The sequence below is a fragment of the Rhinolophus sinicus genome, chromosome 18 (assembly GCF_057876585.1).
Source record: "Rhinolophus sinicus isolate RSI-liver-muscle chromosome 18, RSI-T2T, whole genome shotgun sequence".
NCBI classification, from domain to species: domain Eukaryota; kingdom Metazoa; phylum Chordata; class Mammalia; order Chiroptera; family Rhinolophidae; genus Rhinolophus; species Rhinolophus sinicus.
In genome coordinates this window covers 110,876,618-110,889,233 of record NC_142518.1, presented here as the reverse complement: position 1 = coordinate 110,889,233, position 12,616 = coordinate 110,876,618, and the positions used below count along the sequence as shown (strand labels likewise).

The following is a 12,616-nucleotide window of genomic DNA, read 5'->3' as shown; positions in this document are numbered from 1 at the left end:
TGCTGAAAGATCCGACAGAGGCTGGAGCCCTGCTCATGGCCCCCTGTGCTTGCCAGGTGTCCCTGCTGTTCTCAAAGTGACCGGTCCTCAGGCTACAACAGGAACCCCGTTGGTCACCATGCGACCTGCCAGCCAGGCTGGGAAAGCCCCCGTCACCATGACCTCCCTTCCTGCAGGCGTGCGGATGGTTGTGCCAACTCAGAGTGCTCAGGGCACGGTGAGGAGCCATTGTGTGACCAGGCTGGGTGGGGTGGGACTTCCTGGTGATTGATGGCACCTTGACTGGATTTGAATCCCACCTGCCTGCAGCACCATTCACCCTGGGCCCTTGTCACCTGTAAGAATAAACAAGTTGATGTTTCAAAAGGACCTCCCTGCCCTTTGATCCCCAGGGCATGTTAAAGTGAACTTTCTTGTCCTAAAGCCCGAGGGGAGAATCTAAGCAGCTGGTGGTTAATCCAGACTCAGAGGGAGCAGTCTTTCACTCTGTGGTCTGTAGGAAAGATCCAGAGCTGCTGGCAACCTCCTGCCTTGGGGTCCCTGTGCCTGCTCAGTAGTAGGAGTCCAGGTTTGGGGCCGGGAGAGCTGTGGTACTGCTGCGAGGAGCATGGAGCCCTGGGTGGGAAGAAGGTTCCCTGGTAAAGTCTGGAGCAGGGAGCTAGGCGGCCCAGGTCCCCGCGCTCCCTGCGGCTCACACGCCCCATGCCCGCCACAGGTGATTGGCAGCAACCCGCAGATGAGTGGCATGGCTGCGTTGGCGGCTGCAGCTGCCGCCACCCAGAAGATCCCTCCTTCCTCGGCGCCCACAGTGCTGAGTGTCCCAGCAGGCACCACCATTGTGAAAACCGTGGCCGTAACACCTGGCACTACCACCCTCCCGGCCACTGTGAAGGTGGCCTCCTCGCCAGTCATGGTGAGCATCCCTGGGACCTGGGCGTGAGCGGCAGCCTTGAAGCCGGGGGCTTGCAGGCAGAGTGCGGTCAGATAGCGGTCACTTTTCCAGGGCTTCAGACCAGCCCGCAGAGGCTCTTAGGCCCATAATCGGTGCTTGCTCTGGACGAAGCTGTCACGGGTGTGATAGCCTTGGACGAGACCTATATCGCTCAGTCTCCTCCCTTCGCTAAGGGAGACGTGAACCAAACTGAGTTCTGTAGTGTGGGAGGGGGAAGGGAGGAGGTGGGAGATGAAGCAGATTTGCAGGCCCTCCAGGACATGCCACATAGAGACTCTGCCTCTCTCAGCCCTGCCTGGCACTCATCTCTTCCCCCTCCCCCAGGTGAGCAACCCAGCCACTCGCATGCTAAAGACTGCAGCCGCCCAGGTGGGGACGTCCGTCTCCTCTGCTGCCAACACGTCCACTCGCCCCATCATCACAGTGCACAAGTCGGGGACTGTGACTGTGGCCCAGCAAGCCCAGGTGGTGACCACAGTCGTGGGTGGGGTCACCAAGACCATCACCCTGGTGAAGAGCCCCATTTCCGTCCCAGGAGGCAGTGCTCTGGTGAGTGACAGGTGCAGCCCTATTGCACGTGACAGCTGCCAGGCTGTGGCACTGCCCTGGGCCCGTGCCAGGCGAGCCGCAGCCCAGGTTGTAGCCTGCATTGCTTTCTAGATCACTCCCAGTTCCATCCTTTGCTTTTTAGATTTCCAACCTGGGCAAAGTGATGTCAGTGGTGCAAACCAAACCAGTTCAGACTTCGGCAGTCACAGGCCAGGCATCTACAGGCCCAGTGACCCAGATCATCCAGGTGAGCTCGTGGGTCCCAGACTCGGCAACGCAAGCAAGTGGAACTTGGTGTCCCTGCCCAGAGACGGTCCTTTGAGCACGTGTCACACAGAAAGTTCTACTGCTCGGTCCTGTCCCCCGCAGTGTGCAGAAGAGGCCCGGAGCTGCTTGGGCTGCGGTGGAAAGTAGCTCCGTCCTGGCTGCCGATCCACCTCGCCCTCCTCCACCTGTTTTCCCTCGCAGACCAAAGGGCCCCTGCCAGCCGGGACCATCCTGAAACTGGTGACCTCAGCAGATGGCAAGCCCACCACCATCATCACTACAACACAGGCCAGTGGGGCTGGGACTAAGCCCACCATCCTGGGCATCAGCAGCGTGTCCCCCAGCACCACCAAGCCCGGCACCACCACCATCATCAAGACCATCCCCATGTCAGCCATCATCACGCAGGCAGGCGCCACAGGTAGAGGTTTCCCCCAACGCATGGGTGACGAACCGGGGAGGGGCGCTAACACCAGACAGGCGTGGAAGCTGAGCTCTGCTGTGCTCTTGCTTTCTGTTTGGTTTTCCCCCTCTTCTCCACCCTCCCCTTGCCTTTTGTGTAAGGTTTGTAGGGAGGTGGCAGGGTGTGGCTTTAATTGTAACCTGTTTGTTTGATGCGAGGGGCAGAAGGATGTGGGACATGGGAGCTAGCACGGGGGAATCTCAGGCCCGGCCTGAAGCCATGCTGTCCCCTCTCCTGTCCAGGTGTGACCAGCACTCCTGGCATCAAGTCCCCGATCACCATTATCACCACCAAGGTTATGACTTCAGGAACTGGAGCACCTGCAAAAATAATCACTGCTGTTCCCAAAATTGCCACTGGCCACGGGCAGCAAGGAGTGACCCAGGTGAGGCGTGCCTGGCCCTCTCGTCACCGCTGTGTCCAGTCCAGGATCCCAGCAGGCCGCATGTGCCCTACGTGTCCTCCTGAGGGGCCTGGGAGGGGGCAGCACAGGGTTCAGCCACCCTGTGAGTGACGTCAGGGGCGCTTTCCTCTGTTGTTCCAGGTGGTGCTGAAGGGGGCCCCTGGACAGCCAGGCACCATCCTCCGCACCGTGCCCATGGGGGGCGTCCGCCTGGTCACCCCCGTCACTGTCTCTGCTGTCAAACCAGCCGTCACCACGTTGGTTGTGAAGGGCACCACAGGTGTGTGGCCTCTTCCCGCATTCTTTCTGGGTCTGCCTCCCATAGGAGGGCTGGGGAAGGGGGCAGGTACTCACTCTGGAGCCTTCTGTTCCTATTGGGGGCACTCTAGACTTCCCAGTGCCCCCCAGCGCCGTCCAGTGAGAAAAGCTGCTGGAAAGGAGGCAGCAGCAACAGGCCTCATCCTCATTCTGCCTCTCCCCGCCTTTAGGTGTCACAACCCTGGGCACCGTGACAGGTACCGTTTCCACCAGCCTTGCCGGAGCTGGGGGCCACAGTACCAGTGCTTCCCTGGCCACACCCATCACCACCTTAGGCACCATTGCCACCCTCTCGAGCCAGGTGATCAACCCCACTGCCATCACCGTGTCGGCCGCACAGACCACGCTGACAGCGGCCAGTGGTCTCACCACCCCCACCATCACCATGCAGGTAGTGTGGCTGAGAGGTCGTGAGGTTTGTGCGTGCATGCCAGGGGCTGCGTGAAAGCACGTGAGCTCCAGCCTGAGGGGTACGGTCTCCCATTGCTCTGCTACTTTGTGTAGCAGGTCCTCTCTCTCCCTCGTGTGTGGCATCATGGGACATGTTCCCTGTTGCAGAATCATAATTTTTAATCACTAATAATCTCTTTTGTTGCGACAACATATTTTAGTCATTTCCAGTTTTTGACCGCTAGGTTCTTTTCTCATTATATTGTAGATGATGCAGCCATTTATCTTCATGTGCATGTAGCATTTTCCTTTTCATACATCTTCAGCTGAATTCCTGGAATTGGTGAAGCATCTGTTGCTGGCCTTTGGGTGGCGCAGGGTCAGCAGGGTTTCTTCCTTAACCAGGGCTGGCCCTGGGCCTTGAGGTGAAGCACTGCCTCTTGGTCCCTGAGCAAGTCAGTTGTCTTGGGGTCAGAGCAAGGAGGAGCCGAGTCTGTCATCCCAGTTGGCATGCATGACAGTGTAGGACGTTGGAAGGGACAGACAGATGGAAAGTTGCACCGCTAACTCTTACCGTCTGGTGTCTTCCCAGCCTGTCTCCCAGCCTACCCAGGTGACTCTGATCACGGCGCCCAGTGGGGTGGAGGCCCAGCCTGTGCACGACCTCCCTGTGTCCATCCTGGCCTCACCTACTACGGAACAGCCCACGGCCACTGTCACCATTGCTGACTCTGGCCAGGGTGACGTGCAGCCCGGCACCGTGACGCTGGTCTGCTCCAACCCGCCTTGTGAGACCCACGAGACAGGCACCACCAACACGGCCACCACCACCGTCGTGGCTAACCTTGGGGGACACCCACAGCCCACCCAAGTGCAGTTCGTCTGTGACAGACAGGACGCTGCCGCTTCTCTCGTCACTTCGACAGTGGGGCAGCAGAACGGCAGTGTGGTTCGCGTCTGCTCCAACCCACCATGCGAAACCCATGAGACAGGCACCACCAATACCGCCACCACTGCCACCTCTAATATGGCTGGCCAGCACAGCTGCTCCAACCCGCCCTGTGAAACCCACGAGACGGGCACCACCAACACCGCCTCCACTGCCATGTCGAGCATTGGTGCCGGCCAGCAGCGAGACACCCGGCACAGCTGTGCAACCACCACCACCACCCCTGCTGTGGTCCGGGTCGGGGTGGCTGCGGGGGCCCTGGAGGGAGCCCAGAATTCTGTCAAAGCCTCATGCCAAACCCGCCAGACCAATGCAACCAGCACCACCATGACTGTGATGGCCACTGGGGCCCCGTGCTCAGCCAGCCCACTCCTTGGGCCGAGCCTGGCGTTGGAGGCCGGGGGCCACGGCACCACTTTTGTGCAGTTGGCCCCATCGAGTGGCCAAGTCAGGCCCAGCGGCAAGGACAGCCCAGTAGCTGGCCTGGTGTCCACGGGGCACCAGCTGGAGGCACATCACAGTCACACCATCAGCACCCCCAGCACAGCCTGCTCCAGCATGGGTGCTGGGGAGCCTGGCGAAATGCAGGGGCTCGCCACACATGCGTACGAGAGCTCAGCCAGTGCCCCTGTGACTGTGACAGCCCTGGATGCGCTGCTGGGCTCCTCTGCCACCGTGACCCAGGTCTGCTCCAACCCGCCGTGCGAGACCCACGAGACAGGCACCACCAACACGGCCACTACCTCGAATGCGGGCAGCGCCCAGCGGGTCTGCTCCAACCCGCCCTGCGAGACCCACGAGACGGGCACCACCCATACACCCACCACCGCCACCTCCGGTGGGGGTGCAGGCCAGCCCGAGCATGGGCAGCAGCCCCCTGCCGGCCGCCCCTGCGAGACACACCAGACCACTTCCACTGGCACCACCATGTCGGTCAGCATGGGCACCCTGCTCCCCGACAGCGCCCCCTCCCATAGGACCCTGGAGTCCAGCTTGGAGGGGGCAGCACCGCCCACCGTCACTCCCCAGGCGGGTGCTTCATTGCTGACTCCTTTTCCAACGCAGAGGGTGTGCTCCAACCCCCCCTGTGAGACCCACGAGACTGGCACCACGCACACGGCCACTACTGTCACCTCCAACATGAGTTCCAACCAGGGTGAGTGAAGGCTGGCATTCCTGGTGTCCCGGAGCCCAGGGCGCAAAGGGTGAGGGAAGCGGTAACTGAACGATCTACTTAGAGCCCAACAGATTCTGTGGGGCTGTTTATGGGGGGGGGGTGTCCTGCTGGCAACTGTTCTCTAGGGGAGAGGCCCTGGGGCTCCTGTCAGCCAGCCTCCCCGCCAGACCCATGCTAGCCAAGGGCCTGTTGCCTCACTGCCTGCCTCCCACAGATCCCCCACCAGCTGCCAGTGACCAGGGAGAGGTAGAGAGCACGGAGGGCGACAATGTGAACATCACCAGCTCCAGTGCCATCACGACCACTGTGTCCTCTACGCTGACACGCGCCGTGACTACCGTGACACAGTCCACACCGGCCCCGGGCCCCTCTGTGCCCGTAAGAGCCCTGGGAGGGAGGGTCCCCTGGTGCCTCCCCACTGCCCGGTGCACCTTCAGCCTGTGCTGTTCCGGAGTCGGACGCCAGGTGTCGCTCTTGTACCAGGCACAGGGCTGCTCCTGGTTACTTTCCCAGACCGCGAAAGGGGTGGCCTGTGGGCATGACAGGACAGGAGGCGGGAGCCACCCATTTCCATGGCTTGTGGTTTCACTGTAGCCTGTAGGTGTAACAAGGCGGGAATCTGAGGGCGCCTTTCTGACTAGACTGGGAGGCCTCTCTGAGGACGGGTTCAATTTGGCCACTGGGTCTTGAAGGTCTCTCGTCTTGCCACACTTCTGCTGCTCAGTGACCCACCACGCCTCCCCATTTAACGGGGTTGCGATGGCCTGTGGAGAATGGGGATCCACGCCCGCAGGGAGAGATGAAGGCTGCCTGGTTCTGGCCTCCCTCTCCTCCCCTCTGACAGGGGCTTCTCTCCCTTTCTAGAAGATCTCATCAGTGACTGAGACTACCCCAGGGGCTCTGACCACCGAAGTCCCCATCCCGGCCACGATAACAGTGACCATAGCCAACACAGAAACTTCTGACATGCCCTTCTCTGCTGTTGACATCCTGCAGCCCCCAGAGGAACTCCAGGCCTCGCCAGGGCCACGCCAGCAGCTGCCGCCACGGCAACTCCTGCAGTCTGCCTCCACACCCCTGATGGGGGAGTCCGCCGATGTCCTGTCAGCTTCCCAGACCCCTGAGCTGCAGACCGCCGTGGATCTGAGCAGTACAGGGGACCCATCGTCAGGCCAGGAGCCTGCCAACTCAGCTGTGGTGGCCACTGTGGTGGTCCAGCCACCCCCACCCACACAGTCTGAAGTAGACCAGTTGTCACTTCCCCAAGAGCTGATGGCTGAGGCCCAGGCAGGCACCACCACCCTCATGGTAACAGGGCTCACCCCTGAGGAGCTGGCAGTGACTGCTGCCGCTGAAGCAGCTGCCCAGGCCGCAGCTACAGAGGAAGCCCAGGCCCTGGCCATCCAGGCAGTGCTCCAGGCTGCACAGCAAGCCGTCATGGGTAGGTGCTGGGGGAGGGCAGCTCGCCATGCCATCTGCAGTCAAGGCCAGAGGAACACCCTGAAGTTGAAGGGAAGACGGGTCCCTCGGGAGGAGTGAGGAGGACTCGGGGTTCTGGAGCCTCCCTGCTGATGGACATCATGAGAAGAAGAGGCCCATTCCCGCTGGGGTGGCCTAAGTCCCATGTGACAGGGAGGACAGGCACTGCTGATGGGCTGGGCTGGGCACCCAGGAAGGAGGCGGGGCCCCTTGGTCAGCGGAAGGCAGGGTAGAGATGGGTCAGGAAACAAGGTCCATGGTAGAGGCTTTCAGGGCCTTCGTCCCTTGGGACTCTGCCATTAGTGCTAGGGAGTGGGGGGGTGACATTGGGAGGCAAGGGACAGGCTCCCCCTGGCTGGCATCCGTCTTGAGTAGTGTTTTTCTCCACTCTGGAGCAGGCACTGGGGAGCCCATGGACACGTCCGAGGCGGCGGCAGCTGTGACACAGGCGGAGCTGGGCCACCTTTCAGCTGAGGGTCAGGAGGGCCAGGCCACCACCATCCCCATCGTGCTGACGCAGCAGGAGCTGGCCGCCTTGGTGCAGCAGCAGCAGCAGCTACAGGAGGCCCAGGCCCAGCAGCAGCAGCATCACCTCCCTACCGAGGCCCTGGCCCCTGCTGACAGCCTCAATGACCCGGCCATTGAGGGCAACTGCCTCAGCGAGCTGGCTGGGGCCGTCCCCAGCACCGTAGCCCTGCTGCCCTCCACAGCCACTGAGAGTAAGCGGGGCCTGGCCAGCCACGGGCATATTTCCCGCAGTACTACCCCCAGGGAACCCAGTTGATTGGGGAGAGGTTTTGGAGGGATTCTGGGCCCCTCTGTGCACAGATGGGGAGTATGGACTGGTCTGAGGGAGGGGCTCCCAATCAGCAGCCGAGTCTCTGGGCTGCTTCCCACTGATGCCTTCTTTCCTCCCAGGCCTGGCTCCTTCCAACACGTTTGTGGCCCCCCAGCCAGTCGTGGGAGCCAGTCCCGCAAAGCTGCAGGCCGCCGCTACCCTGACTGAGGTGGCCAATGGCATCGAGTCCCTGGGCGTGGTGAGTTGGTGTGATGGGGCTTCGGGGGTTGCTGCCTCGGCCCCAAGGGCTAAGGGCCTGATCACTTCTCCTCTTGCTGTTTTTCCAGAAGCCAGACCTACCGCCCCCGCCTAGCAAAGCCCCTGTGAAGAAAGAGAACCAGTGGTTTGATGTGGGAGTGATTAAGAGCACTAATGTAATGGTGACACACTATTTCCTGCCACCAGATGATGCTGTCCCGTCTGATGTAAGTGTCCCCAGGAGCTGATGCCCTCGGGCGGGTGGATCCTGGCCACGAGGCAGGTACCAGGGCTCCAGGAGACTTCTGAAGCTCCCCAGGGGTATGCTCCATCTTGGGGATTGCCCGGGGACAGCCAGGTGCAGAGCCTAAGCCACACACTCCCTCTTCCTGTGCCCCTTGAAGCTGCAATCCTCTGACCACGCTCCCCCTTGTCGTGGAGGGGATGCCATCGCTGCCCTACTTCCCCCTTTCCCTCCCCAGATGGACCTGCGCGGTCCCTGGGTTGGAATAAGGGCTCTGCCAGCCCAGAGCTGCCTTCTTGACAGTGGGGTTCACGTGACTGTCTTCTCTCCCTCTTCCTGTTCTTCTGGCCTGTCTCCCCAGGACGACTCGGGCACTGTCCCAGACTATAACCAGCTGAAGAAGCAGGAACTGCAGCCCGGCACAGCCTATAAGTTCCGTGTTGCTGGGATCAATGCCTGTGGCAGGGGGCCCTTCAGCGAGATCTCAGCTTTTAAGACGTGTCTGCCTGGTTTCCCAGGGGCCCCCTGTGCCATTAAAATCAGCAAAGTAAGTCTTACCACGGAGTGACCCTCAGTTTCTGGCTGGTCTCCTGCCTGCCTGGAGCAGAGCAGGTCTCTGCTGAGTTCATACATACGGAACTCCCTTCTGTGCTGGACCAGGTGGGGGTGACTCAGGAAAGGCCCCAGGATTTGGGGTGAAGCCTCTGGTCCTGGCACTGTTCCCAAGTGCTGGGGTGACAAGGGCAAGTTCCTTCTTGTTCCCCAGCCTCGTTCTGCCCGTCTGAACATGGCAGCTGATGTTCAGTGAGTGTTCACTGCATATCATGTCCAACATGTTCTTTTGTCTAATCCTTAGCACAGCCTGAGGAGGTCTGGAACCTGTTGTTAGCTCCATTTTCCTGATGAGGAAACTGAGGCACCAAGAGGCTAAGTGATAAGTCTTTAGGTGTCAGAGTGGGTAGAGGAAGGCTCTGTTGTGAGTCCTCATTTCTTTTATTTTGTCGTTGCATGAGTCTGCCTTCCAGATGGGGGCGGATGAGGCCATCTCTCTGGAGCTCTTTGAATTCCGCTGTGGATTAGGTCTGTTGTGCTAGGAGGAGCAGTGAGGTGTGAACACTCAGTGTGCAAGTCGGGAAGCACTCCGGCACAGGCAGCGTGGGATGCAGGTGCAGAGGTGACAGCAGCTCAGCTTGACCTCTGCTGCCTTGTTTCTAGAGTCCCGACGGTGCTCACCTCACCTGGGAGCCCCCCTCTGTGACCTCGGGCAAGATCATCGAGTACTCGGTCTACCTGGCCATCCAGAGCTCCCAGGCCGGCGGCGGCGAGCCCAAGAGCTCGACCCCGGCCCAGCTGGCCTTCATGCGGGTGTACTGTGGGCCCAGCCCCTCCTGCCTCGTGCAGTCCTCCAGCCTCTCCAACGCCCACATTGACTACACCACCAAGCCCGCCATCATCTTCCGCATCGCTGCCCGCAACGAGAAGGGCTACGGCCCAGCCACCCAAGTGAGGTGGTTGCAAGGTGGGTCCCACTCGTTGGGCTCCTTGGGCAGCCTCTGGGGTGTGGAAGCCCCTCGCAAACATCGGGCAGGCGGGGTGACCCAGCTCCAAGCGGGACTTTGGAGCTTTACACTCCGGGGAGGGGTGGAGCATGATGGCCTAGGGTGCTAGGCAGATATCTTGCGGACAGCACCTCCCCTCACCTGGGGTGCAGGGAAAGCTTCCCAGGGCTGTTGAGGTGGGGAGTGCAGACCCCAGGCTGCCCTGTCAAGTTTTGAGGCAGCTCCCGTGAGGCTGAGCAGGGAGAACAGTGAGGGCCTTGAAACTGAGTCCAGGGCCAACCTGCAGGGCGGTACACAGGTGGCCAGAATCACGGGAAGGACCATCATTCTCAGCTGGTCACGCTACAGGGCTGGGGAGCTGGGGTCCGGGGTGCAGATGTGTTCTCTCAGCTTGGGAGCTTCTGTGTGACGAAAGTGGTGTGTGCTTTACTGCACCGCTCATTGCTCCTTCTTTCCTTTCAGAAACCAGTAAAGACAACTCTGGCACCAAGCCAGCCAGCAAGCGGCCCATGTCCTCTCCAGAAATGTAAGCAGGAAGTTCCTTTCAGGAACCTTCTGAGACTAGGGTGGGCGGCTCCTGTTGAGGAAGGAGCTATGGCAATCCTAGGGCTCCGCCTCTTAAATGATTGGGTGGGAGGGGGCTTAACTGGGTATGAAGCCCCACTGGACACCAGCCAGAAACCTACAACGAGCCCCGCAGAGCTGTCAGGAGCCCCCCTAAACTTTCTCTTTTCCTTCCATGTTCCCAGAAAATCCGCTCCAAAGAAATCTAAGGCAGATGGTCAGTGAGGGGCAGCTGCCTTGCACCTGGATTCCTCTCCAGACCCCCCTCTGCTTCAGGAACCCCACCCGGCGCTCACACTTCACCCTCCCAAGCTACTGGCCACCGTTCATTCTCTCCTTTTCTCTGTTTTTAAAATAATCTCAAGAAAGCACATTTTGCCATTGTTGTTGGGAGGAAGCGGGGGCAGGTCTGGAAGAGCAGTGAGCAAGTGGGAGCAGTGCGCCTTCGTCCCCTGCGCCTTCTACTGGGGGCCACGTGAGCCCCCAGAGGCCCTGAGAGAGAGAAAAACAGAAACTTAGAGCAAAGATGCCACAGCAGGGGAGGCACCACCTCCACAGCCTGCGGCGCCTCCTGCCGTTGATCACCCTTGACTCCAAGGGGCAGCCAGGAGCCGGGCAGGGGACACGGAAGCCGGAGAAAGGGCACCGTCCTTACCCCAACCCCTGCCTCTACTCTGAGAGGCGAGAGAGGCTTCGCAGGGCACCTGTGCTGAGTTCTGTTTTATTTTGTTCCCTTTGCATTTTCTGCTACCGTTAACAGCTTGCCCTCAGCTTATCCAATCCGTCTCTGCCTGCGATCCCACAGGAAGCTTACACATTTTCTCAGAGGCCTTCGTATCTACCCCCTCCTATTCTCCCCTTCCCTCTTTCCCATTTAAAACGAGAAGAAAGAAAAAAGACATGGGGGTGGGGTGAGCAGGAGCCCTGTGGTGGCCTGAGCAGTGTTCTGTGAAAACCTCCTGACTCCCAATGGGGTGTAGAGTAGCCCCCACCGAGCCTGGCTTCGGCCCCCCCGTGGGTTGGGGCTAGGGGCCACATCACCAACTGCTGCATTTGTTGTATTTTTTTAAGTTGAAGTTGAAGTTAACATTTTTATTGTAATTTTAGCCTTAGCGTGTGGGGTTTTGTCCCTTTTTTGTTGTTGTTAGCCGTGTACAGAATGTGTATCTCTTTATTTTTTCTTATTTTTTTTTAACTTTCTCTCCTTGGCTAAGCCTTGGCAGGGATCTTTCTGGAGGAAACGCTGGGGGCAGCAAGGGGAGGACAGGCGTGAAACTTCCGTTGCAGGCCTGGTGTTTGCTGCCCAGCCCAATTTTCCTCTTGCTGGCCCCTGCCCTCTGCCCCTTTGGCTGTCCCCACGCCTTGGACAAAGGAGGGGTGAGCTGTCAAACTTCACTCCCTATGGGCGATTGCTCCACACCACAGGATTGAGCTTGAGAGTCTGCAGGAGCCAAAAATCAGGTTTCTGAGGAGGAGAGCTAGCTCAGGAGGTCAAGGCCAAAGGCAAGGCGAACTGTCATTCTGGTCCTGGGTTCACAGTGCTCTCCACTCCCCACCCAGGCTCCCACCTTGGCAGAGCTGGCTTAGAATATCTGACACCCTCAATTGCTGCTTCCTGCAGCCACCTCCCTATAGGCAGTTGTAAGGTAAGGGGTGGGATGGGGGTGTGAAGGGGAACTCAGGCCTCAGAGATCATCTGGGAGGGCAAGTGTGTGGTTTCATCCAGGAGGCGGGCTGGGGAAGAAGCAGGTCTTTCCGTTTGCAGCATTGTCCCCAGGCTGTGCAGTCCTAGGGCCAGATTTGGGGCGCTTGGGACCCTGCTTGGAGTAGCTAATGGGCCAGCTTTCTGTCCCACACCTGAGATTTAGGCAAGGAGCAAGGTTTGCAGGCAGGTCACAAAATATTTGAAAGGAGCAGTCCATTTTTTCCGAGCCCTCATCTGCCCTGGAGACACAGCTGTGGCGGGGGGAGTCCCCCAGCCTCTGCAGACCCTCCCCCCCCACCAGCTGGCACCCTCTGGGGCCTCTGGTTTGATGTATTATAGTATATTTCGCTGTGGAAAATGTCACGTTTAGTCACCTTGGAGCCCACTCGCCTGGTCCCATCGTTTCCCCATCCCTTGTTCCGAGCGCCCTTTGATTTCTCTCGTTTCTGAGAACAGTACGCCCGTTCATCTATTGTAGAGTAACCCCGTGACTCAATATTACCATAGTGCGATGTCGTTTTGTGCTATTTTGAAACAATTAAAAGACTTTTTTTGAAGTAA

At 59.5% G+C, this 12,616-nt stretch overlaps 1 protein-coding gene across 8 annotated transcripts in view; it reads left to right on the top strand.

Moving 5' to 3' along the window:
• HCFC1 (host cell factor C1) overlaps positions 1-12,616 on the top strand; it is a 24,944-nt gene extending 12,328 nt beyond the window's left edge. Inside the window, exons 9-27 of one of the 8 annotated variants that reach the window (XM_074323855.2) lie at positions 57-217; positions 716-913; positions 1,277-1,501; positions 1,644-1,748; positions 1,970-2,189; positions 2,474-2,616; positions 2,776-2,914; positions 3,123-3,343; positions 3,935-5,224; positions 5,357-5,447; positions 5,683-5,846; positions 6,333-6,909; positions 7,343-7,666; positions 7,866-7,984; positions 8,073-8,210; positions 8,589-8,774; positions 9,443-9,746; positions 10,249-10,312; positions 10,536-12,616. In XM_074323855.2, coding sequence (XP_074179956.1) covers positions 57-217; positions 716-913; positions 1,277-1,501; positions 1,644-1,748; positions 1,970-2,189; positions 2,474-2,616; positions 2,776-2,914; positions 3,123-3,343; positions 3,935-5,224; positions 5,357-5,447; positions 5,683-5,846; positions 6,333-6,909; positions 7,343-7,666; positions 7,866-7,984; positions 8,073-8,210; positions 8,589-8,774; positions 9,443-9,746; positions 10,249-10,312; positions 10,536-10,575 — 4,709 coding nt within the window. In that variant the 3' untranslated portion in view covers positions 10,576-12,616. Of the gene's footprint in view, positions 1-56; positions 218-715; positions 914-1,276; positions 1,502-1,643; positions 1,749-1,969; positions 2,190-2,473; positions 2,617-2,775; positions 2,915-3,122; positions 3,344-3,934; positions 5,448-5,682; positions 5,847-6,332; positions 6,910-7,342; positions 7,667-7,865; positions 7,985-8,072; positions 8,211-8,588; positions 8,775-9,442; positions 9,747-10,248; positions 10,317-10,535 lie in introns of those variants that run through there. The other 7 variants (XM_019755117.3, XM_019755122.3, XM_019755121.3 and 4 more) reach the window with 7 other exon arrangements.